At 42.0% G+C, this 25,000-nt stretch overlaps 2 protein-coding genes across 2 annotated transcripts in view; one reads left to right on the top strand and one right to left on the bottom strand.

The window, feature by feature from the left end:
* azi2 (5-azacytidine induced 2) overlaps positions 1–20,185 on the top strand; it is a 35,475-nt gene extending 15,290 nt beyond the window's left edge. The window contains exons 6-8 of the mRNA XM_083662506.1: positions 2,252–2,316; positions 11,933–12,057; positions 18,754–20,185. Of these exons, the coding sequence (XP_083518632.1) occupies positions 2,252–2,316; positions 11,933–12,057; positions 18,754–19,196 (633 nt within the window). The 3' untranslated portion in view covers positions 19,197–20,185. The remainder of the gene's footprint in view (positions 1–2,251; positions 2,317–11,932; positions 12,058–18,753) is intronic.
* A 1,830-nt stretch (positions 20,186–22,015) lies between these two features.
* The window catches only part of cmc1 (C-x(9)-C motif containing 1), a 14,477-nt gene continuing 11,492 nt past the window's right edge, over positions 22,016–25,000 (bottom strand). The window contains exon 4 of the mRNA XM_083662539.1: positions 22,016–23,221. Within this exon, the coding sequence (XP_083518665.1) occupies positions 23,101–23,221 (121 nt within the window). The 3' untranslated portion in view covers positions 22,016–23,100. The remainder of the gene's footprint in view (positions 23,222–25,000) is intronic.

Here is a 25,000-nt window from a genome sequence, read left to right as displayed (position 1 = left end):
GAGATGACAGACGGTAATGGAGGAAGGGGTGGACAGAGAGGTGGGGGTAATGGACAGAGAGGTGGGGTAATGGACAGAGAGGTGGGGTAATGGACAGAGAGGTGGGGTAATGGACAGAGAGATGGGGTAATGGGGGTAATGGAGGAAGGGAAGACAAAGGAAGAGATTACAGGGCTCCACGGAGCCTTGACATCCTTGAAAGTTTGTGAATTTGGTGGGAGGGAGGGAGAAATCACGGCCTTGAAAGTTTTTGAAAATAGACATAAACATGGGTCCTTGAAAGTGCTTCAATCAATCAATCAATCGATCAATATCCTTTATTTAACCAGGTAAAAACTCATTGAGATTAAAACCTCTTTTCCAAGAGCGACCTGGCCAAAACGGCAGCATAAAGACAGTTACATCAATACACACAAAGACAAAATAAACAGATAAAATACAGTCACTCACTCAGGAAACAATAGTTGGGTTACACCGCAGGGCATCACAAGAGCCAAGAGAACTCATTTCTCTGTCTCTTAAAATTGACCTGAATTCCCCCAGAGTTATAAGATTAGATCATTTCAAGTCCTTCTGCACATCATTCCAGGTAGAGGGGGCAGAAAATTTAAAAGGCTTTTTACCCAGTTCAGTTCTGACTCTAGGGACCTGCATCTGAATGATGTCCTGAGAGCGCAGGCCATAATGGCTGAGGTTTCTACACATATGTAAACACAGATATGTAGGAAGAAGCCCAAGAATAGATTTATAGATCAAAGTCAGCCAGTGAGAGAGTCTACGGACAGACAGAGACGGACAATTTGCAACAGCATACAAAGTACAATGATGTACACGATAGCTGCAGTTAGTCGTAAAACGCAAAGCACAGTGGTACACCGTGTCCAGTTTCTTTAAGTACTGGACACATTGATTGACATTGTTCATTGATTGATTGATTTCACATGAATAAATAGGCTACCATACGCTGTCTGCATGTAGTCTACCATCACTGTAAGTTACACAGCACAGCTGAGAAGTGTTGACACATTCAAGCCTCTCTCTCTCTTTAGTTGTCTGTGAGCTTCTGTAAGGCCTCAGTGTTGTAACAAGTCATGAAACTTCTTGATCTGTGTCTCAAACTATGGTGCTGGGTCCTTGAATTTGAGGGAATTAGGCCTGGAAAGTAATGGAACAGTCCTGGAATTTGACGCTTAAGAAGGTGTGGGAACCCTGAGAGAGAGATAGAGAGATAGATAAATACTTTATTAATCCTGAGGGAAATTCTGTTGTACAGCAGCTTCCAGGTGTACATACAAATAACAAAGTACAGATAAAAAGCATGATAAAATACAAAAAATTAAGAGCCAATAAAAAGATAAAAAAGACAAGGGAGCTAGTCCTGGCAGGGACAGGGTAAGAGAGACAAAGAGGTAAAAAAGTGCTTGGAGATCAGCCTGCCACTGAAGGTGCTTCTCTGGCTGACCAGAGTGCTGTAGAGCAGAGGTTCTCAAATGTTTTTCAGCCAAGGACCCCTTACAAGATAGAAAATATACCGGGGACCCCCTCATTCTGATTTGTGATTTTGGGCTAAGCTTAATTGTTTCCATGGTAACGTGCTTGACTTTTAATTTGATTGGTTTGTTATTAGAATGTAATCCAATCCATGAACCATTTAGATTTAAAGCATAAACTATTTTCGTTGAACTATGAAGATTTTGCAAAAAAATATATATCTTTATTTTTTTTTATTACATTACATTTACATTACGTCATTTAGCAGACGCTTTTGTTTTGTCCAAAGCGACTTGCAATATCACAATTTGTCAACAGTACAGAAAACCACGATGCGACACAATCAATGACAGCCAAGATATTTTGATAGACTAGCACCATGTAGGAAGTAGTTTGAGAAGGAATAAGTAACATGTAGCATTTTTTTTTTATTAAAAAAAGAACCACTGCTGTAGAGAGGTTGGGAAGGGTTATCCATGACGGAAAGCAGCTTGGCCAAGGTCCTTGGGAGAGAAGTTAAGAAAGAGTGAGACGGGGCCACACAGAAAAACTGTCTAGCAGAGAGAGAGCTGAGTGGGAGCAGCTATGGTTCAACTTGAAACCCTTCAGACTGATGAGTTGATGTGGGAGGGGAGGAGGCGTGAGTCATTTCTCATAATCAATAACATTATTAAGAGTATTTGACATAAAACAGCTCCGCACACTGTGTCTCCTACTACACACTGTGTATCCTACTACAGCAACTTTGACTTTGTTTTAGGAGGAAACCCAGGGGCTGAACGGACCAGACTTGGATCAGACCCACGACGCACAGTACCACACCAGGTAGGAAAGTTGGTGTCCAACTGCTTTTCCAAGCACTTCATTTCACATAGTTGAAACAAGCAACCCGTGACATAGTGGTGAATAAACAGGTGCCCTTCCAGATCATCGTAAGCAACGGCCAACATAAACAATAATCAAAAGAAAATTAATTAATTTACTTAAAAGACCCCCGGCCCACTCTGATATAAAGTACATCAGTTTGAAACTACTACACTCATCATGATGTGTTCTATACGTTTAATAATGGATCTACAGAACTCACCGCACCTTTTGAGGTGGTCTAAATACAAATGACTGTACTGTGCGTAGGTCAATAATAGGTGATTGAGTGTAATGAATCTGATTAAAAAAAACAGGCCTATAAAGATTATGATCATGCTTTAATAAAAAAGGTGTAAAGTGCAGACGTTTCGGTCTCATTCAGACTTCCTCAGTGCATGATGACATCATTAAAGGGATAGTTTGGTTTGTTTGAAGTGGGGTCCTATCAGCTAGTTCGATAACACTAACTGAAATAGGTACAGTGATCTGGACGCTGAGCGCACCGTTTATCAAGACCCAGCACTCCAAGCAACAGCCTTCGCAGCTCTGTCTCTCTACTACACGGGGTCAAGAACTAAAACGTAATTTAGCCACCTAAAACAACGCCCACCTAAACAAATCGATATCCGTGTACATGCACGCTCTATTTTGACCATTTTCAGCGCTTTACTTTTCCGTCAAACAGCCGTCGCATTCGGCACTGCTTTTTCTCCCAACCGTACAACTACCGTATTCCTCCGCTAAAAGCCTGCACAGAGCCGCGGTGCTGGATTACTCCGCAGATCAGCTGTTATTTTGGGTTATTTCTCCCAGCTTGTTAGTGAAGACACAACAAATAGAATACACAAACGAAAATATGTGATTTTGATAGCGAGGATGATATGCCATTCACCTTGGTGACAAGAGGATACAATTATGAACCAGAGAGAGTAATATACAGAAGAGGAACTTTTGCAGAGAGAGTGAACAGGCAGAAAGAGAGATACGAGGAACTGCCATAATATGCTGCCTAAATGCCAGGGTGTCCTGCAGACCTTTTTCACCATTCCCAAGATAAATTGTGGAAAACGTCCCAGACCAGAGAGGCCAGGTGACTTGTTGTCTCTAAAGTAAGTCAGTGTTTTATCTCTCTTCTAAGCCTTCCTGTTTTGTAAACCGCGGCTCTGTGCTCTGTGCTGGCGTTTAGCGGAGGAATACGGTAGTTGTACGGTTGGGAGAAAAAGCAGTGCCGAATGAAACTGCTGTTTGACGGTAAAGTAAAGCGCTGAAAATTGTCAAAATAGAGCGTGCATGTACACTGATATTGATTTGTTTAGGTGGCTAAATTACGTTTTATTTCTTGACCTCGTGTAGTAGAGAGACAGAGCTGTTGAGGCTGTTGCTTGGAGTGCTGGGTCTCGATAAACGGTGCGCTCAGCGCCCAGATCACTGTACCTATTTCAGTAAAGCTGTGTTCACACCGAGATATTTATTTTTCGCTCTGTCGCTTGATTCAACCCTTTGGAATCGCTCTGTCGCTCTGTTTAAATCGCTCATCAACAGGCACACGAAATGACGGACATGTGGGGGATATAACGTTACGCAATGTCATGCTGTTTGTCCACTACGAGCCACCGTCATTGTTTACAAGCTAAGCCTATCAGCGTGCTCCTAATGCGAGCTGCATACCGGTAGTACAGACTTCACTTCATGTCAGCTGTCAGCCTGTCAATGCAGTTTGTTGCCACACAATAAACCAGCGGTTTGTTCCAAGCCAGTGTGATGCTTGACTCCCTCTCACACGGCAGCCAATCAGCATTGAACAGCGAGCGACTGATGCCAGCGTATTTTCACTCGAGTTGGGATATTTCATCTTGAGCGACGAGCGTATTTTCTCCCTGTCGCTCTGTCTCTGCCGCTCGGACGCCCAGCGATTTTTCTCCCAGGTGAATATACGCTCAATCGCTCGTTTGCATTGACTTTGTATGTAAACTCGACACCAGCGAAAAACTTTAATAGGTCGGTGTGAACGCAGCTTAAGTGTTATCGAACTAGCTGATAGGACCCCACTGCAAACAAACCAAACTATCCCTTTAAGCTGTGAAACGACACAGAAAGTCACATGACTGTCGAGCTCTATTCCAAACAAAGAACCAATAGTTCATATGTCATGTGACTCAGTAACATAATTAGGTCACATGACCACAGTCAGCAGGTAGCCTTGCAGGTAAATGATCACATCACATATTTATTCTTTAGAGACAATAATAGAAAAAAAAACAGGAAATGATCACATTAATTATGAGAAATAGCGCCATCTTTTTAGGTTGACATGAGAGCAAATACAATATTATAATGTCTACAAGTCGGCCTAAAAAAATATGTAAATGTTTCAAAACCATTCCACACACATAAAGGTGGATAAACTGAATTTAGGTGGGTTTATCCTGCACCACATCCGTACAACTAGCCTTTGGACACATCATCACACATGCGATCAGTCATATAGATTTGTATTTATTTTTACGTAGTTTCAGGATGTATAAATTAAATATACTGTGATATACCTTTATCACCTCTCATTGCACACGCTGTTCCTAATCTGCACGGGCTTTGTTCAAACATCTAGAAGAAAGACAATATAGCTGCTACCAATCATGACTAGGGGTCTGACACATGAGGAGCACGCTTGGGACATTCGAGATATCTCAAAGTGGCTGTGATGTCACTGTCTTGTCCTGCATGCTTTCTATTTGTATATATACTGTAAATGCACCGTGGAGTGCACTTGTCCTCTTTGGCCACTAGAGGAGGCTGCAGCTTTGTTTCCCTGTGTGACTGACTGCATGCATACATACAGTATGATCAGCACTTAATCAGAGAAGCAATAGAACCACCGTCTGAACTGTGAATATCATCTATGAATTTGTTGTGTTCTTTTATAAATAAATTCATTAAATCTCCACAGTGAAAAATGTTCATGGATACAGTGATCTATGGCATACGGACTTGGCAGAGATAATCTGGTGTAAATCTATGTCTTATGCAGCGTTGTCTCACATAGCATGAAGAAAATCAGTTTGTGATGAAGCATAATCGTTTCAGTTGTCAGCAATCTTCACAGGGCTTTAAAACAAAGCTTTTTATATATAGCTGTTTGTTTTCCCCTTCAGCTATTCTCACTGTTTCAGGCAGGTGTTTGACATCATGAATGCAAAGTGTTGATGAGATTTCTGCATCTTCACCTAAGGTGTGGAAGATAACCCTAACCCTGAGGTGTGGAAAGGACCGTTTTTAGGTGTTGTTGCCGGCCTCAAACACCAGCATGCTTCCTTTTTTACTGTTAGTGTGAAGCTTAGCGTTCATTGCCGGTGATGAGTAGAGCAGTGCTGCACGATTTGGGGAAAAGGTGCGATTATTGTCGACAATATTGCGATTTGCGATTGTGATATAATAAACAAATGGTATCTAGGGCTGTGCCGGTATGAGTTTTTGATGGACAAAAATACTGCGGTTTCACAGTATCACAGACTAGTGTCACGATACCAAAACTTTGACTTTGATACCGATACCAAGTTTAGTATCACGATACTCGATACCGGTACAATACTCGATACTGATTCAATACTCGATATATAATAAATCAGAAACCCAATTAAACTTACAAACACAAAACATGAAATACATTAAAAATAAATAAATAAAACAATTTGAAATAAAATTATCTTTCCAAAAATATAAAACATTTTAAGAACAGAATACAGCATATATATTTTTTTTTATAAAAAAATCTTTACAAATTATATAGCCATGTATAGTATAGTCCAGGGGTACTCCAGCAAAGGTCTGGAACATTGTAACGTAGCTTGCGTTCAGTGCCAGTGCGATTCAGTGCCATTGAACTTAGGCTACTTCAATGATTGCAGTAGCCAACAATGTTTATTTACAGTTTTCATATTTAACTGGATTAGTTTTAATTAACTAGCCTACACTAAATAATAAATACATGTTCTTGTCTCATTTCAAGTAAAAAATAATGGCTGCATTTAAAAATAATATACAACAGAGTGCTTTGGGAAAATGTGCATCTTAAGTGCTTTAATTTTAGAAAAATAAGTTTCCGCTTTTCTTCCTTTTGTTAACTCCATTTCACATTTTAACAGTCTCAGCCAACAAACCTCCACCTTTACTCTTGAGAGAAGTGAGCTCCCTATCTATCTGTCTGTCTATCTATCTATCTATCTATCTATCTATCTGTCTGTCTGTCTGTCTGTCGATCGTTCGCAATGCAAACTTCACATGCCGTTGGGCAGTGATGTGTGAGTGTGCCCTCAGTCTGGATTTGAGTGTGTGTGTTTGCTCATGTGTGGCGCTTTCATAGACAGGTCAGGATCACGTCGCGTTTCACATGAGACATACTGGTTTTGAACTGCCCGTGAGAATAATGAATGAACATCTAAAGCCACTTTCACACATGAACTCCGGATCAGGTCAGGGTTGCCCCCCACTGAGCCTGCCCCGGATGATAGGTGAAGTGTACCCTTTCACACATGAGGCATGTTGCATTCACACATGAGTAGCACCTCCGCAGAGTTTGTAAAGTAGAGAGGGGGCGGGCGGCGGGGGTGGGGGAATTTGGGCATGACCACACAGTTGTGAAAACTAAAAATACATAATGGGCGATAACTGCCTAACGTTCACGGCATATAATCGTTTGCTCATAACGTTAGTAAGTAATTAATTAAACAACCCTACAACTCACGCCCAGATGCATCGATTTCCTCGAGTCGCAAGCAGTACAAACAAAACAGGTCTTTGCTATGTTCAGTCCTAAAATGCCTCAAACCTACTAGAATTATACAGAATACAGGAAGCTAGACGTTTTTACCTTCAAAATAAAATAAATGTTGTATTACCGTACTTAGTAACAAAAAATCAGAATGTCGACTCACTACGGGTTAAAATTGACTTTTCGAAGGGAGCAGATATTCTTCCAGTTTATCTCCGTTCTGTATCTTTCGAAACACACACAAAAAAACATTACACGTGCATTTACTTTATTTAATTGCCATTATTGCGAAGGTTATACCCGGAAGTTTTCGTTTTATACTGCCTGACTTGACGCTACTTGGAATTTGCGCGAACGCTGTGTAAACGTTAAATCAAAGACATGAACGCAACCAGATCCAGATACCCTACCTAGCGATGTCCAATACTGGGAAGCGGGACGACCCTCGCGTCCAAAAATGCTTATTAAATGTGTGTGCTGTGCGAAGCAGACATGAAATCAGATCAGAGCCATGAGCCTTTCAATCCAGCAATCCGCAACATGTTGGCTGTCGCACACGGAGCAGTTTTGAGCTTCATTTGAAAACCAAATGGCATGTGTTTTTTGCTCGCTCATTCACATCGACTATTTATATAATAATAATCTGTCACGATCGTCTCTGTCCTCATGCACTCACGAGCTCACGGAGCTCTGGAGGGGGGGGGGGGGGGGGTTGGGACAATACGCTTCTGCGACTACGGCTGGGGGTACACTTCCCTCCGGCTAGGACGAGGCTCCGCGGGAGCGCGCATGAGCCGCATGCAGACATTCACATATGACAGCCATCCGTATGGCCTCTAGATAACTCCTGAATTCCAAACATGTGTGAAAGCAGCTTAAGCTCCGGATTAAAACTAAAGCTTTGTTTTTGCGGTCTACTCGTTTCTTTTGAGCACGCCATGTGAAATTACTTCTATTTCTCGCATTTATCAGAGTCTCTCGCCTCTCCTCCCTCCGTGTGTCACTGACACTCTCTCACCTGCAACACTGGGAGCAGCAGGCAGAATCGATTCAGATATTTGATTGGCTGAGTAGCATCATGTGTGATGATTTACAGTGCATGCATTGGTCTGTGAGCTTCCTGGCAGGTAAACCAGTACCGTAAAGGCTAGAAAAGCATGTGAGGGGTTAAAATAGAAATGCTTAGTGAAAATGTAACAATTCTCAATGATTTGTAGGTCATAGGGATCGGTCCGGATAGGACGGCGTCTGGACTTTGAGGATCGCTGGTATAGTCTATGTTTGAGACATTTGCATGTCTCAAACATAGAAAAAAGAAACACAACAGGAAAAATTTAAACTGCAGCACTGTGTTACAGCACATCGTCTGTGTAAGATGGCTCACACTGCAAAGTTAGTTCCATGTCTGTCCAATAATACACACCCAGTTTATTTCTTTTGTAGCGACAGATTCCAGATGGCCTTTTGAACGCCACACTCACGTGACTCTTCTTATTTTTTGAGAGAGAGAGCCTGGTGACACGAAGTTACGTGCAGACTTTAGAGAGGCACCCTGAAGGCATCATCATGTGCAGACTTAGAGGCACCCTGAAGGCATCATCATGTGCAGGATGTTTGGCTAGGAGCATGCCTGGAGTATGCGGCTGTTTTCTCTGCTCTCTCAGCCCGGTTCATCTCGCTATTCGTCATCAGCAGTGGCTCATTACCCGCTGCGTGCACTAGTTCTGCATAAGCACTCGCAGCTCTCTCTCTCTATTTTCTGATCAGCTAGTTACGTACTTAGCTTAGCTGTTAGCGATGGCTGCTCTCTCTCCCTCTCGGTAAGATGTTATATGTTTATGTTAACGTTACGGACAACATTACTTAAGGTTGGCAGCCTGGTAAACCAGCCGGTCACGTGAACTCACATTTCATTTCGTTCTGCGAGACCGTCTGACCCCAGTGTATCACAGTGGGCGGAGGTTGGGCGGGTGTACTTACCTTGACAGACAACTCCTTCAGCCAATCAGCGTCGGATCCAGTCAAGCCCAAATCCACTCGGGAGAATGGCAAAAACATATTTTCTCCAGAGAAACTCCGCTGTTGCGGCGATACTCCTGTACTTGTTTAATTGTTGTTATTGAGTCTATTTCTGCAATAACTGCACTTTATGGCTGTTTTAAACTAGACGAACATTGACGTTACTCCTTGAGGCGGACAGGCAGGGAGGCGGCCATTATTGTTTTATTCGTGCAGTGCTAGAGGCGTTCCTGATTGGCCAACTTGCGCTGTCAATCACAGGGCACTGAGCGCAGTCGCTGATTGGCTCATCCACTTTTGCAGCTTCTGTTTAACACCCTCCCAGGCCTTGGGACCAAACTGTCTCGCAGAACCAAATGAAATGTGAGTTCACGTGACGTGCTGGTTTACCAGGCTATAGGGCTGGTGCGATGGACGATGTCGGGCACAGCCGTTGCTCTCAGCCCCCACCATCGTAACATTGTGATGTGTATATATATAGTATATATGTATGTATATATAGTATAGTATATATATATAGTATAAGAGCCGTGCGCATTGCTGTCTCGCACACGACGCATTTACAAACCCGTGCTGAAGCATCATCATCTACTGCTGTGCTTTATTAACTAAGGGGGCACTGATCGGTTGGCCAGCGATCGGAATCTGCAGATTTTCGGCCTAAATATGAGAATGGAGAGTTCAGATTTATGCTTTTATGTGCCGATTGCCAAAACCGATTGATGACGCAAAACACGTGAGCCATTTTCGGGTTGAGTTGGTCACATATTACTTAATACACAGGACAAGATGTTACTATCCCTTGTGCCAAAATCTGAGGAAAAACACATTTAGAAGCCCAATCCAGAATAAAACAAGCTAACAGGCTAACAAACTAATAAACAAGACACAAATCACCAGTTACCTACCCTAGCCAACAGCAGTATGAAGCATGTCATTGGGGTTTTCAAGTGGGCACCTTCCTTCACCGATGTTTCGTTAAGTTAGGCCCACGACACCTCAAGAAGGCTTAACGGTGTAATCCAGCGTCCTGGAAACACCCCCCTCCATGCTACCACCGCACAACTGCATATTACCTCACTATCTAAGCCTAGCTATCCAGGTCGGTTCGGTATGACATTCCTGACTACACCACCACTGTCAATGATTCAGCCCTGTTGATGCGGACCGTCAATCATGACCAACAACAAACAATCCCTAACTACACCACCACCGTCAATGATTCAGCCCTGTTGATGCGGACCGTTAATCATGACCAACAACAAACAATCAATCTGACCTTAGCGAGCTCCCCAGCTAGCATGTTTCCTCCTTAGCCACAGCCATTCACTTGCTCGTTCTGCTGCCTGAGACATGTTGCTAACCGCAAGTTTCAGGCTCCGTCCCCGAATGCCCAACTCAGTTAGTAAGGCAATAACGGACTTTGCCACAAAACCACGGCAGCCCACCTCTACATGAACCCAGCTGAAACCATGCTAAAACATATCAGCGGTGTCATTAAGTGTATGAGACAGACACAACACGTCATCTGTAATGTACGCCAGGATCAAATGCCTTGTGGGAGAAGCAATAGTAACAGGATGATACTGTAAGCAACTCCTCATGTTTCCTTCAGACCCGTGCAAGCTCTTTTTTTTTTCAGCTGTATTTTAAATTGTCAGTACATTACAGTGTTTCCCCTACCATTCTACTTTTTTTCTGCTCTCCCCCAAATTCAATAAACCTTTATGGCATATTATTACAATACAACAATACTGGTGTTGACAGTAATAGAAGGTGCCAAATCATTCAAAACAATAAGCATTCTGCTTTTAGGAGTATTGTGCCAGTGTGCAGCGCTGTTCCAATATGTGTCATCAATGCGTGTCGTTGCCTGGGAAACGCACATCCCATAATACAACTGTTCGCATCACATCCCATAATAGTATGATGATACTTGGGATGCCATTGCGAACATAGATGTGAACAGGTTAGCTAAAAGTTTAGCGTCGCCAGCGACGGCCCCCACCGTTGCGGTCGGGGTACGTTTCGAAATCCCTCCAGGCCTGAAAATGTTTCTAGGGGAAACACTGCATTAAGTACAATATGTATGTATCGTATCACAATGTATCATGATACAATCGTATTGTGACCCATGTATCGTTTATTTGTTTACTAAAAGGATCCCCATTAGCTGCCGCCTAGACGACCACTAGTCTTCCGGGGGTCCAAGACAACAATACACATTGTATGACATACAACAATGAAATAGAATGCAAAAAATAAATAAACATCTATATTATGTAAGAATGAAAGAAAACAAAAAATGAAAGCAGAAGAAAAAGAAAACAAGAGTTAAAAGCAAATCTAAAACCAGATAAAACAAGGTCCACTAGCCTGTGGACCAAAGCTTTAACTTATGATAATAAGCACATTTCTTTGTAATAATCTATAAAACAGACATAGAAAGCAGATGAGATGAGACATGATATGATATAAATCAGAATGGTTTGTGTGAATGTAGATAACATCTAAGTTGCACCTGGAAGATTGTTCCATGACCCTATAGCCGTGTAATATATTACAGCCTTCTTCATGTAGTTGGACTTTGGTCGGGGTAAAGTTATCAGTCCACCACTCGCCCCTCTGGTGGAGTGTGTATGGATATTTGAACTATATACAGTTATATTATTGTGAAGAAATTTAGGAGTCTGAGTTTGAATAACTATGAAAATATATAAGCAAGTTGACACGTATCGTATCGTGAGGCCCTCCTTCAAACCAATGTCCAATGTGTTGTGCCTGCAGGGAGAGGAGCATGCAGCAGACGTTCCAGGGTTTGTGCTGCGAGATCACTCGTGTCCACCTGGAGCTCAAGCACCAAACTGGCCTGGTCAGGAAACTCAGGCCACTGCTCAACGACAACAGACAAGGTGAGCGAGCACACACACACACACACACACACACATACACACACACACACGCTATTACAGGTTATTCCACGCTGAATTTATGCACACTCACCCATGTTCTGTGTAGATAGATAGATTTGTATTTATGTGTCTTGCACCATATTCATGGTGCCCAGCCCGTCTGGGCTTACAAGACACAAATCATTCAAGTTCAACAATACAAACAAATCAACAAACAAGCTACAAAACGCTCAAACATAAACAAGACAAGACAGAGTTGTATATTCAGATAACCAACTTCTCCATTCTGAATTTCCAAGCCCTCCCAATAAACCTGGCCAAACTGAAGACTTCATCTCTGAACAACCATTCCAACTTCGCATGCATCATCTCCTGACCAAAATAGTTCCGGTTTCTTATTTTGCATTAACTGAAATAGAGACAATCTTGGTTCCTCAATGAAATGTGTACAATGAAACAAAAAATTAAATTAATCTTCCACAACACCTGATTCACATACAGTACAAAGTCTCTCCTCCTCAGTAATAGAATTGAACCTGCCAACCTCAATAGCCAAAGGGAGGGTACCCGTTCTCAACTGGGCACATAAAGATCTTCTGGATCTATCCAGGGGTAAAGTAACATAGGGTTCTGGAGTGAACATGTTTTTAATTTGAACATATGTTCTAAGTTTTGGTTTGAGCCAGATGTCATTGGCCCATTTTTCTTTATAATCAAGAAATAGCCTATGTTTAATATAGCGAACACTACAACGTAAACCGTTTCTGAAAATAAATTGCTGGTCGGCTTCCCTGAACACATCATTCATATCATTACACCATGGATAGATATGTGCTTTATCCCAGTGAAACACTTGTTTTGCTGCTCTACTCTCTGGCATATTAGATAGACGGTTCCACAATCTCAACATTTCACCTTTTTGTTTGATCAAACAAGGCTCCCAACCCATATCCCCTTGAAAAGCCAACACAGGTGTAAATTTATGTACACCCAGAAATAGGGGTGCACCGATCACGTTTTTTGCCACCGATCACCGATTGCCGATCGCCTATGGGAAATATCTGCCCAACCGATCACCGACCGATTACCGATCACCGATATACTGTATAAACTCCTCAAAGAAAGTTTGGAAACGTTATTTTAGGTCGATTATTTCTCCCCTTTAATAATACCAATTGGCATTGTATTTTATATCATTGGAAAGCCTGATTAGTGATAGGGCTTTTTTTTTATTAAAATAAAAATAAAAATAATAAATAATAAAAAATAATAATATAAAAAAAATATTGGCAATCAGCCGAAATATCGGCAATCAGCCGATCGCATATTTGAGGTCAAAATCGGCCGATACAGATTGCTTGTCGATCGATCGGTGCACCCCTACCCAGAAAACATCGGATTGCACGATTTTGGATGGCATTCAATGTATGTGCGGTACATGTGTGACTGTGTTCATAATGCACCGCCGCTGTTCTGTGTACGAGCGGGTACATGTGTGATACTGATGTACCGCTGTCTTTTCACACCTCCTCAGGTGTGAAGAGACAGCGGGGGAAGTGTCCCAGTGTGGGCCACTGCTATAGCATCCTGTATCCGCCCTATAGGAGTGTATAGTGTTAGCATCACCCCACTGGGTACCAGTTGCCTCAGTGCAGCCGGAGATCTTTGTGCTGGCCTGGGTCCTTCTGTCTGTCCCACACTCCAGATTCAAGACTGAAAGTGATTCTTGCCTCAAGACTCGTCTTTTAAACTGCTTCATAAAGTCTATGTTTATAGGCTTGATCCCCCCCACCACCACCACCACCAAATTTCTAACATGTGTTATTTAGTCTTGTTATGATTTTATATTATTGGTTTTATATTATTGACAAAAACAATTATATTGCAGTTGTAATTTTCTAGCTTTAAAATGGTAGAAAAGTCGTGGTGTTAAGTATTTTGTTTCATGATTCTGTTTTCTCAAGTTTTCATTGTAGCCGTTGCAATGTGGAAATCGCATAAGTTCATATTGGGATTTCAATTCTTGTATTTATATATTTTTTATTATTACTATTAATTGTCCAGCTTTAGGAGTAGAGATGTAACGGTATGAACATTTCACATTATGATTATCGTGACCAAAATTATCACGGTTATCGTATTATCACAGTATTCCTAAAAAATTGCTGAAAATTTTCAAAAAGTACTGAGAGACTCACTGAAATCATTTTACAACGTTTCATACTGGAAACTCAGACCCAAAAAGGATTGATACACTCACTCCAAGGGTTTGTTTGATGATGGACAGTATTTACCATGTTTTTCAAAGCACGGTAATCACGGTTTTAATGATAATGCAAATTTTAAACGGTACGGTTATCGTAAGGAATTGTATCACTGTTATCATTATCGTTACATCCCTATTTAGGAGTATATTTAACCAACCTATCATTTGAAAATAAGTGTTTATTTACCCTGGATGTCAGCTACAGTATTTGGGTTAAGTGCACTCAAAAGTACATTGGCTGGAATTGAAACCCTGCTTCTCTTAGATGGGAACTCATGACAACTAACATTAAGGACAGTTGTCTTCTGCTTAAGGAGGACGTTACCAGTGTTGCTGCACTAAAAAGTCATACAAAGTCTTGAAACCTTGGAAAATACTTTTATTTTAACGGTCATGTTTTCAAGGTTAAGAATATGCTTGAATTTGAATAAACTCCTTGAAAAGTCCTTGATTTTCAACATAATCTGGTGTTTCAGCTACAAACTCGCTCATGTAAACCAAAAATGTTTTAAATCAGTGATCCTCACTATTTCTTCGATGAGAGCCGCACTGGCAGGACAAAGTCAATAGGAGAGCCACTTTTACCGCAAAACACCAAAAGCCAACCCAACCAAGCACATCTGCCTACCATTTTTTTGTTTTATTGTTTTACACACACACACACACACACACACACACACACACACACACACACACACACACACACACACACACGTATATACCAGTTTCCCCTAGAAAATCTTTCAGGCCTGGAGGGATTTCGCAACGGTGGGGGCCGTCGGTGGGGGCCGTCGCTGGCGACGCTAAAGTGTTAGCTAACCTGTTCACATCTATGTTCGCAATGGCATCCCAAGTATCATCATACTATTATGGGATGCGATGCGAACAATTGTATTATGGGATGTGCGTTTCCCAGGCAACGACACACGTTGACACGTTTTGGAACAGTGCTGGCACAATACTCCTAAAAGCAAAATGCTTATTGTTTTGAATGATTTGGCACCTTCTATTACTGTCAACACCAGTATTGTTGTATTGTAATAATATGCCATAAAGGTTTATTGAAATTTTGGGAAGAGCAGGGGGGAAAAAATCTTAAAAAAAAATCTATTTCTTAGAGCCGCCAACTAAAGCTTTGAGAGCCGCCATTGTCTCGCGAGCCGCGCAATGAGGAACTAGGAACCCTTTTTAATTTCACTGTTAAAAAGCAGTAGGAACCCCCGAGAGGTACTCTTTCATAAGAAGATCTCTCCTGCAGATCCTTGTTGAAATTTTGGGTGTGATACGACTTCAGATTATGATCAACGTACTCAAAGACTTTGATAAAGGACGCGATGAAACGGTCTGTCCCTGGCACTCCTCTCCCTTTGGAGATGATGTGTTCCAGCCTGTGAGATTACCTCTGTTGTCTATTCCCTCGCTGTGTCAGAAGAACAGACCAGGAGGTGAAAATTAGAATGAAATATGGCAAGAAAATAAATATGGGCCTATTTATTCCACTGAATAAGAGGGGTAATCCTGTAACTGAGATGAGACAGAGAGAGAGAGAAGGCAAGAGAGAGAGGCAGAGGAAGGGAGAGGTGGGCGTCTGTGATCTGCGCTGCATCTGTATTCTTCTAATGTTCCTCCTTTGGAATCACTTTTATTAAAATCCCAGACTCAGGAGACCCTCTCACGGCAGAGGAGAAGGGAGGGAGGGAGGGAGGGAGGGGACTCTCATTTAAACTTTATTATCCGCTCAAGATGATGATTTGATAGTAGAGTGATGATGTGTGTGTGATTAGGATATCGTATCTGACCTGTATTATGCACGTCTGCCTACACAGTATGCCTGATATGAATAGAGCCTGGCTTAGTGTGTGTATCCTGCTTTGTTTGATTAGGCGTTCATATTGTTCTGGTGAATTTCATTTGATTGTTTATGAAATTGATTGATTGGTGGCTGCGGTGTTTACATGGTGGAGAGGTTTTGCTATGCCTCATGCCTGATAGCCTATATGTATATGTATGCCTGATGTGTGATTTTTCACTCTAGTCTCTCACCTACTATTAGGGGTGCTCCAAATGATCGCTTCTTGAAAGGATCGCGATTCTTAATGCCACGATTCCTAGATCGATTCCAAACTCCCAAGAATCGATTCTTCTTCGTATAGTAAAAAAAACAACAACAAAAAAAACAGTTTACAGTGCACCTGAACGCAACATGCAAGATACGGCTGAATAAGTGTCCAAATGTTCATGTCATTTGTGTACTGTACTGCCACGGTGCCACCACCTCTTGCACTTAAGAACTCTGGTTAATGTATTCCCCCCAAAATCTATAAATCCTTCTCAAAGTCTACAGATCCCCCCCAGCCTATAAATCCATCTTATCTGAAGAACATAAGAGGGGAATTCCCCCCTAGTTTGCAAAATGAATTTAGGCCCCGACTGTAATACTTCAGAAGTTGAATTTGAAGTTCAGCATTAATACATTTGTCATTTTTTGTCTTAGATTTACCTTTGTGTGTTATTGCAATATAAAACTACATAATTGAGAATCGATTCTAGATTCTGGAATCGAGAAACGTTGGAATCGAGAATCGATTCTGGAATCGGATCGTGACCCCAGGAATCGGAATCGGATCGGATCGTGGCTTAGCCGGATCGGAGCACCCCTACCTACTATGCAGCCTATTTTAGTCAGGGATCAAAACGCTTTGCCAAACGCACTTCGCGCGCCTGTGTGTGTGTGTGTGTGTGTGTGTGTTCTTTGGCCTTTGGCCTACACACTGCCTACAGACTGATTTTGTGCGCCAGACATAGCAAGATGTAATATATTGGTGTATCCACCATGGTTCCACTTTCACTCCCTTCAAATCAAATGATTGTTTGCCAAAAGCCAGATGAGTTGTTCTTCTTACACAGCTACAACATTGTGTAAAATGGTTGTGAAAATGAACGGCTGGAGGAAAGTGCTTCCATAAATGAAATTCTCAAAATGAGTCTCAGACAATTTACGGTCGACAGTCGATAGAAAATGTATCTGAAACCTTTAAGCAAAATGGAGAAACAGAATCCTGGTAAATTGCTGGTAAAACTGGCCAAGAAGATCACATTTTTCCATGTAATATAATGATCATAACTGTGTCATAGGGCTTTTCACACTACATGCTCTATAGTAGGGCTAAGATAGCCCCAGGCTAACTTAGCCACTTTTCACACACGCATTGTTAACAATGTGTGGTGGAGATGGAAAGTCGGGGGTTATCCCCAAAAAGTCGGGGATAACAGAGCAGGGCCAGCTAGCCTGGGCTTTGGAGTGGGCCAGGATTGTGCAAGTGTGAAAGCTTTCTTAGCCCTGGGCTAACAGCTGCCTTAGCCCCAGGCTGAGACTGACTTAACCCTGCTAAGTGTAGTGTGAAAAGCCCTTTTCTCTTAATGGCCACATACACTTGTTTCTGTCCATAATCCAACCCACTCCTCCATATTCTCTCTTTTCAGAATCCATCCCAGCCACGTATCAATAAAGGTGGGGTTCAATCATTCTTGGTGAAAAGACATTTGGGGCTTAGCAAAATAAACAGGGCTTTAACAAAGGAAATGAAAAGGAGAACATTTAGAATTTTGGATGGTTTACACTGACTTCAAGACTGTTTAAAGACGAGCTGAACCCAAAACTGTTTTTTCTTTTCTTTTAGTTCGAATACCTGGGTATTCAGTGTACCTATTTAATAATGTATGCAAACAAATTCACAAAAATCTAATTTCTTTCGTTTTTCACACTTTTTCACGTCAAAAGTTCATTTTTCAAGATTTCATTCATAACAGTTTGCTGAAATCACATAGTACTATCAAATTTCGACCCCTTTTCAGCCAATCATATCACGACATAACAGCTGTCAATCAATCTTCATTTCGATGCACCACTTGGGTTCCATTGGGTTTATCTCGTCTTTAAATTATTTTTCAGGATGGTTCCAGGGTGGCGATGTCATTCTGGTTCTGCAGTTATTTTGGTGAAAGTAATGCAAAAGTAGTGTAATAAGTAACGAGTTACTCTACACAGTAATATTGCAAAGTAACTTATTACTTTCAAATTAAAGTAACTAGTAATATGTAATTTATTACATTTTGAAAGTAACTTGCCCAACACTGACCATGTTGTATACAATGTATATGGTGTTTCCATGTTCAGGCAACACGGCTGGTTGAAAGTTGGCAACGAGTTTCTCTAAGAAATGTTGAATAAACAAACTCAACCAATTCTGCCACGAATGCTGCTGCTACCAATAATGACATGACCACAGTGTACCCAGCTGTAGATTCTGTGTGGGCAGTTTGTCATCATGAGAAGTTGAATGTAATGTATCTAACTTTTTAAGCTGCTTCATCAAACTTGTCTGTTAACTAACTGTCCCTCCTTATCTATCCCTCCCTCTGTCTCCTAGCTGCCTCAACGGTTCCCATCCAGTGTCTGGACGACGTGGAGAAGAACAACAACCACCACCCAGTTCTCCGGGTGTCCGTGCCTCGCCCCCCCAGTGCCCCCCCGGTTCCGTCCAGCTCGGGCCGCCCCTGCCCTCCTCCCGCCGGGGCCCCCTCGGGCCCCCCGCCGTTGGACGGCCTGAGGGAGGAGTGCTGGTACCAGGGGCCGTGGCCGGCCCAGCAGCACTGCTCCTCCGCAGAGAGCGACCCCTGCTCCGTCCTGCTGCCCCCGCCGCCCCTCAACCAGGCCTCCCTGGATGACAGCTCCAGGTCCTTCCCCAGCCCGCCCAAGCCCAGCGACGCCATGTTCTGGGAGGGACACTCCGCCGCCTCCAACTCCTCCTCCTCCATGGGGAACTGCAGTCCCAGGAGCCCCCCCAACACAGAGTGGGCCAAGCCCTATTGAGAGGGACTCTGATGGAGCGGACGGATGATTAATAAACGAAGAGCGAATGATAGGTGAATGAATGGACTCTCCAAACCTGCCACATAGCGACCACCTAACCTGCCTTAAGTTGATAAGACCACTCCTCTGGACTGGACTGGACCAACCGGCCGTGGGAACTAACCGTGGCACCAGAAACGGGGCTTTTCGGGGTTTTAAACCCCCCCCCCCCCCAACCCCAACCCCTCCCCCCAACCAACCAACCAACCGGAAACTCATTGATGTGGCGTCTCTGGCCACATTGGTGCAGAACAGAATATATCTGGCTTTGCAGAGGGAAACGTTGAGAGAGAGACCCTCAACAGACTCATCATTGGCATGTCTGCCTGCGTGCTCGCTGCACGTCGTACACGCATAAGTGGGTACGAGCAAAATGCATTTCTGCGCGAGAAAATGCATTTCTGTGCGAGTGTGTGCGTGTCTGAACATACCTGAACGTGTGTGTGTGTGTGTGCGTGTGTGTGTGCAGATCTCGCGCGGGCCTTCCTCGCCTGCCTGCATCCACGTCTCGTCATCATAATAAATCCAATAGGGCTGAAAGGGCCTCCTGCTCCGTTCACTCTGGTTCACACAGCTGGATGCATATAAATACTACTATAGGTTTTGTAAAGCAGTATTCCCTCCAATCTAAGTCTTTTTACATTTACATTTGACCATTGTAAAGTATACAAGATATATAGTCCCATCATGGGTGTATCACGATCGTGCAAAGGAGAGGCGTAGGTATGAGGACTCGATGTGTTTGTTTTTGTACTGTGATGGAGTCTGACGTACAGTGAACTATAGGATCAACGAAGCGTTCTGTTCCAAAATGAAACCGCCACCAAATGAGCAATTTGGGGTAGCGATATCTTAAACTACCTATGCTTAACAAAATGGTAACATTTATGAGAATGCGATCATTTGGATTTTTGAGATGATCGAGTACTTTAGGCTACATGGGAATAATTTGCGACCCAGAAAAATGATGTGTTTTTTTTTGTGAATAGAAAAAAGGGAGCTTCTTGATGCTTATGAAGAATTTATTTAATAAAGAAGTAATGTACAGTTATACTTAAATAGTTAATACACAATACATCTTCAGGACAGGACAAGGGCACAAAAGACGCAACGCGTTTCAACCTCTGGTCTTCGTCAGGCTGTAGGCGAAGACCAGAGGTTGAAACGCGTTGCTTGTGCCCTTGTCCTGTCCTGAAGATGTATTGTGTATTAACTATTTAAGTACACCTGTACATTACTTCTTTATTAATTAAATTCTTTATAAGCATCAAGAAGCTCCCTTTTTTCTATTCACTGTTTATATTGGCCTGCTGAGCTATCTTGTCGCCACTTTTTGACTTTTCCTGTTTTTTTTTTGTTAAACACTTCAATCTCACTAACACCCAAAAAAGAAGGCTGAACTGTTTCACGATTTCACATGCATTATAAAAATGGTTCCACAAAGCAAGCCTACGGCTACGTGTTAAACACATACTCTACTCTCTCAGAACTGCTGTCAAAACAATAACCATCATGTGTTGTTGTTTTCTTTTCGCAATTGTAAAGGGACGCCGGAGATGCAAAGGCTTCGCATTTTGGGAGCACGCTTGTTATTATGGATGACCTTTGACCTTTTTCAATTTTCCGGACTTACTGACTTACTGAACGCTCCCTCTGTCTGGGTCGGAAACCTGGTCTGGTTCGCGCAGATTTTCAAGGATGGAAAAATGTATCTAAAACTCTCTGTACTGTTGCTGAAATGTTTCTCTATGATGCATTTGTTGTGCAGTTATGAGGTCAGCTGTTGTGTGAGGAGGGAAGTCTCTTCTCTTCAGTTTCCCTTTGTGAGCATCAGTCGAGTGCGACCTGAAAGATGTAAGACTTTGTACAGACGCAAAACAAATCATTCGTAGATCACAGGATATACACAGTGAAGAATGTGTATAATCTCTATACATGTATATGGTGGGCTTTCAGTACTCTGCCAGGCCCCCGTTTTGCACTCCAAACCATTGGTTTTGGCTTTTCCTCCCCCACCCGCCCCCTTAAGGTTTCTTGTGTGTTTTAAGAGCTGTTCGGCTGTGGGGAAAAGACAGAGAATAAGTGAATATTTACCTGAAGTAATGTGAGCTGTGATTTGTCAAATAGGTGCACAAAGCACAAAGGCCCATGGTTGTTGAAGCGATTTTCTGTTGGTTTTTTTGTTGGTTTGTTTTCGCTGTTTCATAATTGTGGTCTGTTTTTTTCTTACTTTTTAAGAAATGTTATTTTACAGCAGTAATTTTTTCATACTTCTGTAAACGATTTGCAAACCAAAATGCAATGTACAGTAGATATGAATTATATTTTAGAATTACTGCACTTCAGACTGTTTGTAAATATGACTTAAATTAAACAAATGAATGAAAGTGACTGTGAGGTTGTTCCTTGTTTCGATTCATATTTCATAAATGAGGTTCCGAACAAGCCCTCTGGCTCTCAGCTATAGCATGTCAAGCTGCTGTAGTTTAGTTGACATTTTGACTGCAAACCAATCATATCACGGATGCAATTCTGTACTGTAGATCAGAGCCAGGTACCAGCCTGCCACTTGTACAATCCTTGTATGCAACACATTTGTGTGATGACTGGTTTACACTTTAGATTAGGGGATGCAGAAAGCATTGTAAATGATTTACACATCATTTATAACAGGTGAGGAACACTTCATTTAGTAAAAGTTTATAGATGACTTACAACACATTTGTATATGTTAACATAAAATTGATTAATAATCTACAAATGTATATTCATGTTTTGTAAGTGATTAGTTCAACTAAAGGCTTATAAATGACTTATGACTGAACGTTATTATAAAGTGTTACCGCAACTTTCATAGATTATAGATTCATTACATGCAAAGTAAAGTATTTCAACTATTTATTTGTTTAACTTTGCATAAGTCTGGCTTCCAGCTCATAAAACCCCCAAAACAGTATTTCAAGAAATTAAATATCACATGAAACCAATCAAAAACCGGTATTTTCAAAACAGAAATGTCGATCTTCTGAAAAGTTATGTTCATGCCTGCACTCAATACTTGGTCGGGAATCCTTTTGCTTTAATTACTGCCTCGATGCCATGATATTTCCATGAAATTCAAATTTTTTGGAAAGGATCTGTATATTTTATTATTTTTCATTAAAAAAGTGATCTGACTCTTCAAGTTCCTTATTCATTTATTCACTTGAGATCCAGTTAAATTAACTTCAGACTTCCATATGAGTATGATCACTTTAAAGCTGACAAGACAAGCTCAAAGTTCAAAGTTCACTGTCAATTTAATAGAAAAAAGACGTGATGATATCCCAAGTCATGAGGCCAAAACAGACTCCTTCAACATTAGCACTAGTGCTATCCTTGCTTTAATTCAAATGAGCAAACCTCAACTTTATGTACAATATAGACACTACAAAGAAGCCAGCAGATAGCTTGCCTCCCTCTACATATGACTGCAAACTTCCATGAAGATATTAGCACTGATATCAGCAGTAGTTTAGTCATTGGGCTGATACTGTAGTAGCCTGGTAAACCAGCCCGTCACGTGAACCAAATGAAATATGAGTTCACGTGACGGGCTGGTTTACCAGGCTAATACTGTAGTGGATATACTGTAAATGGACAGAAAGATGGACAGATAATAACAAATATAACTGCTTAAAGCTTTGACTTGCACTATTGATTGAACCAAGGCAATATAGTTTTAATCAACCTTTGTGGCTTCTGACAGAATAATGTGCATACATATACATACTAAAGAATATATACAATACATTTTGAACAGGTTCCACGCTCTTTCACACCAAAATATAGACATGGCTCCTTCAAAAGGAGCAACTGGGTTTGTTTACATGCTGGTTGGGAGTTTCTGTTTGCGGTTCTTGCTGGGGACGCCCGTCTGCTGGAACTCCAGCTTCTCCCGGATGTACTCCTGCTTACACTCCTCAAAGAAGATGGGGTCTTTGTAGCTGGCGGAAGGGAGAAAGTACAGTATGTGTTTCGATGAATTAATACAGGTGTCAGAGTGATAATGTGTGACTAAAATGTATTGTCAGACACCCCCTTGTTTAATGATAATATGTTAATTTACGTCTTTGCATCAGAGAGGATCAAACAGGAAGTGGGAGTGGCTTAGAGATTATATCCATGGATTTCAGGTGCGCAGCCCCCTCTCTGCCAGGTTGGTCTGCCAGTCTGATTGAAGCCAGCCACGTATGGCTCCTGCTCTCCAAGTCTCTCGTAGTTTTCCCTCTGTTTTCACGTGTTCGAGTGTGTGTGTGTGACTTTTGTTTTAAGAAGCGTCTTATGAGCTGAGGCTGCCTGAATCTGGCCTCCACTACCGACTGGGCTGGCCATACAAGCCGGGCTGTCTAGATGTCATAGCCCCATGCTGTAGAAGGTAGGCTGCTCCCATCGCTTTTGAGACTTCTGGCTTGATGTTTCTGTGCAAAGACGTTCTGTGTTATTGTGACAAGGTTTGGATTGTACTAGACACGAGCTTGATCCTATTTTGAGAGCCAGACTCTGTCACACAGGATTATAAAGTTTTGAGATTATTTTGAAACCACTTCTGCTTTTGTCTGATAGTTGAACAGTGGGGAGTTAGAGGAAAGGTGGAAGGGACAGTGAGTAAAGTTGATTGTGTAAAAAGGTGGCAGTGGAATAATAACAGTGATCATATTTGGGACAGCTTTCTCTCTCTAAAGCCCTTTTCAGACATGTAGTGAACTCCGGACGATATCCACACATTACTCAGATGGGGTTTATGTATGAACAATTGTCCGTTGTGAGTGAGCGAACGGATCTTAACCACCTGCGCCCATAGTCTGTGTGGCTGGCAGAGCAGCTCATGTTTGAATACTACAGTTTAAAGTCGAACTGAACCTGTTCGTCACGTGCATAATGAGTCTGTTTCAGACTGAAAACATAGTTTGTCTAAGATGACAGGTTGAGAGGCGGGTCATAGTATCATGTCGATTATTTTATTTGACAATTCTGGGGACTGGATTGGGCTTTGGCCAATCCTGGCGTGTTCCGCCTCCAAATCGAGTGGGATTCAGTGTGTTGTGGCACTCCCCTCAGGAAGAGCCTTTTGACGGGAGGAGTGGAGCTCAGCGAGCCGCAGGCAGCCAGCTGCCTTCGTGTTGCCGAGCGGAGAGTGCAGCACGTCGGCCTGGAATCTCCGAAGTGCGACCCCTGACAACCAAGCTCTCGGATGCGCGCGCCATTATCGCTGCTGTAAATACCATATCCCTGGAATGCGCGTTTTAATGAGTCAGTTACATTTCTTTGCATTCTTAGAGATTATAGTTTTTGTTTTTTGTTCATGTTTCTAACAATTGGACAAGTTAGTAGTTAGTTTATGGGATAGGAATTCTGCCAGATGACAGGCACTAGGCGCCATTTTCGACTTCATTTGGAAGAGAAAATTATCCTAAAATGAAGATTTGATTGACAGCTGCATGTCGTGATATGATTGGTTGAAATGGGGTAGAAATGTGATAGTACTAGGTGACGTCAGCAAACTGTACATTACTGTTATCAATGAAATCTTGAAAAATTAACTTTTGATGTGAAAAAGTGTGAAAAACTAAAGAAATTAGATTGTTGTGATTTTGTTTGCATACATCATTAAATAGGTGCACTGCATACCCAGGTATTTGAACTAAAAGAAAAGAAAAGTCATTTTTGGGTTCAGCTCGACTTTAAAGTCCAGAGCGAGCGAGTGGGCGTGTTGATAACGTTAG

This window comes from Poromitra crassiceps, assembly GCF_964638095.1.
Source record: "Poromitra crassiceps genome assembly, chromosome: 29".
Classification (NCBI taxonomy): Eukaryota; Metazoa; Chordata; class Actinopteri; order Beryciformes; family Melamphaidae; genus Poromitra; species Poromitra crassiceps.
Note: the sequence above shows the minus strand (reverse complement) of the source record. Positions and strands in the feature narration are given on the sequence as shown.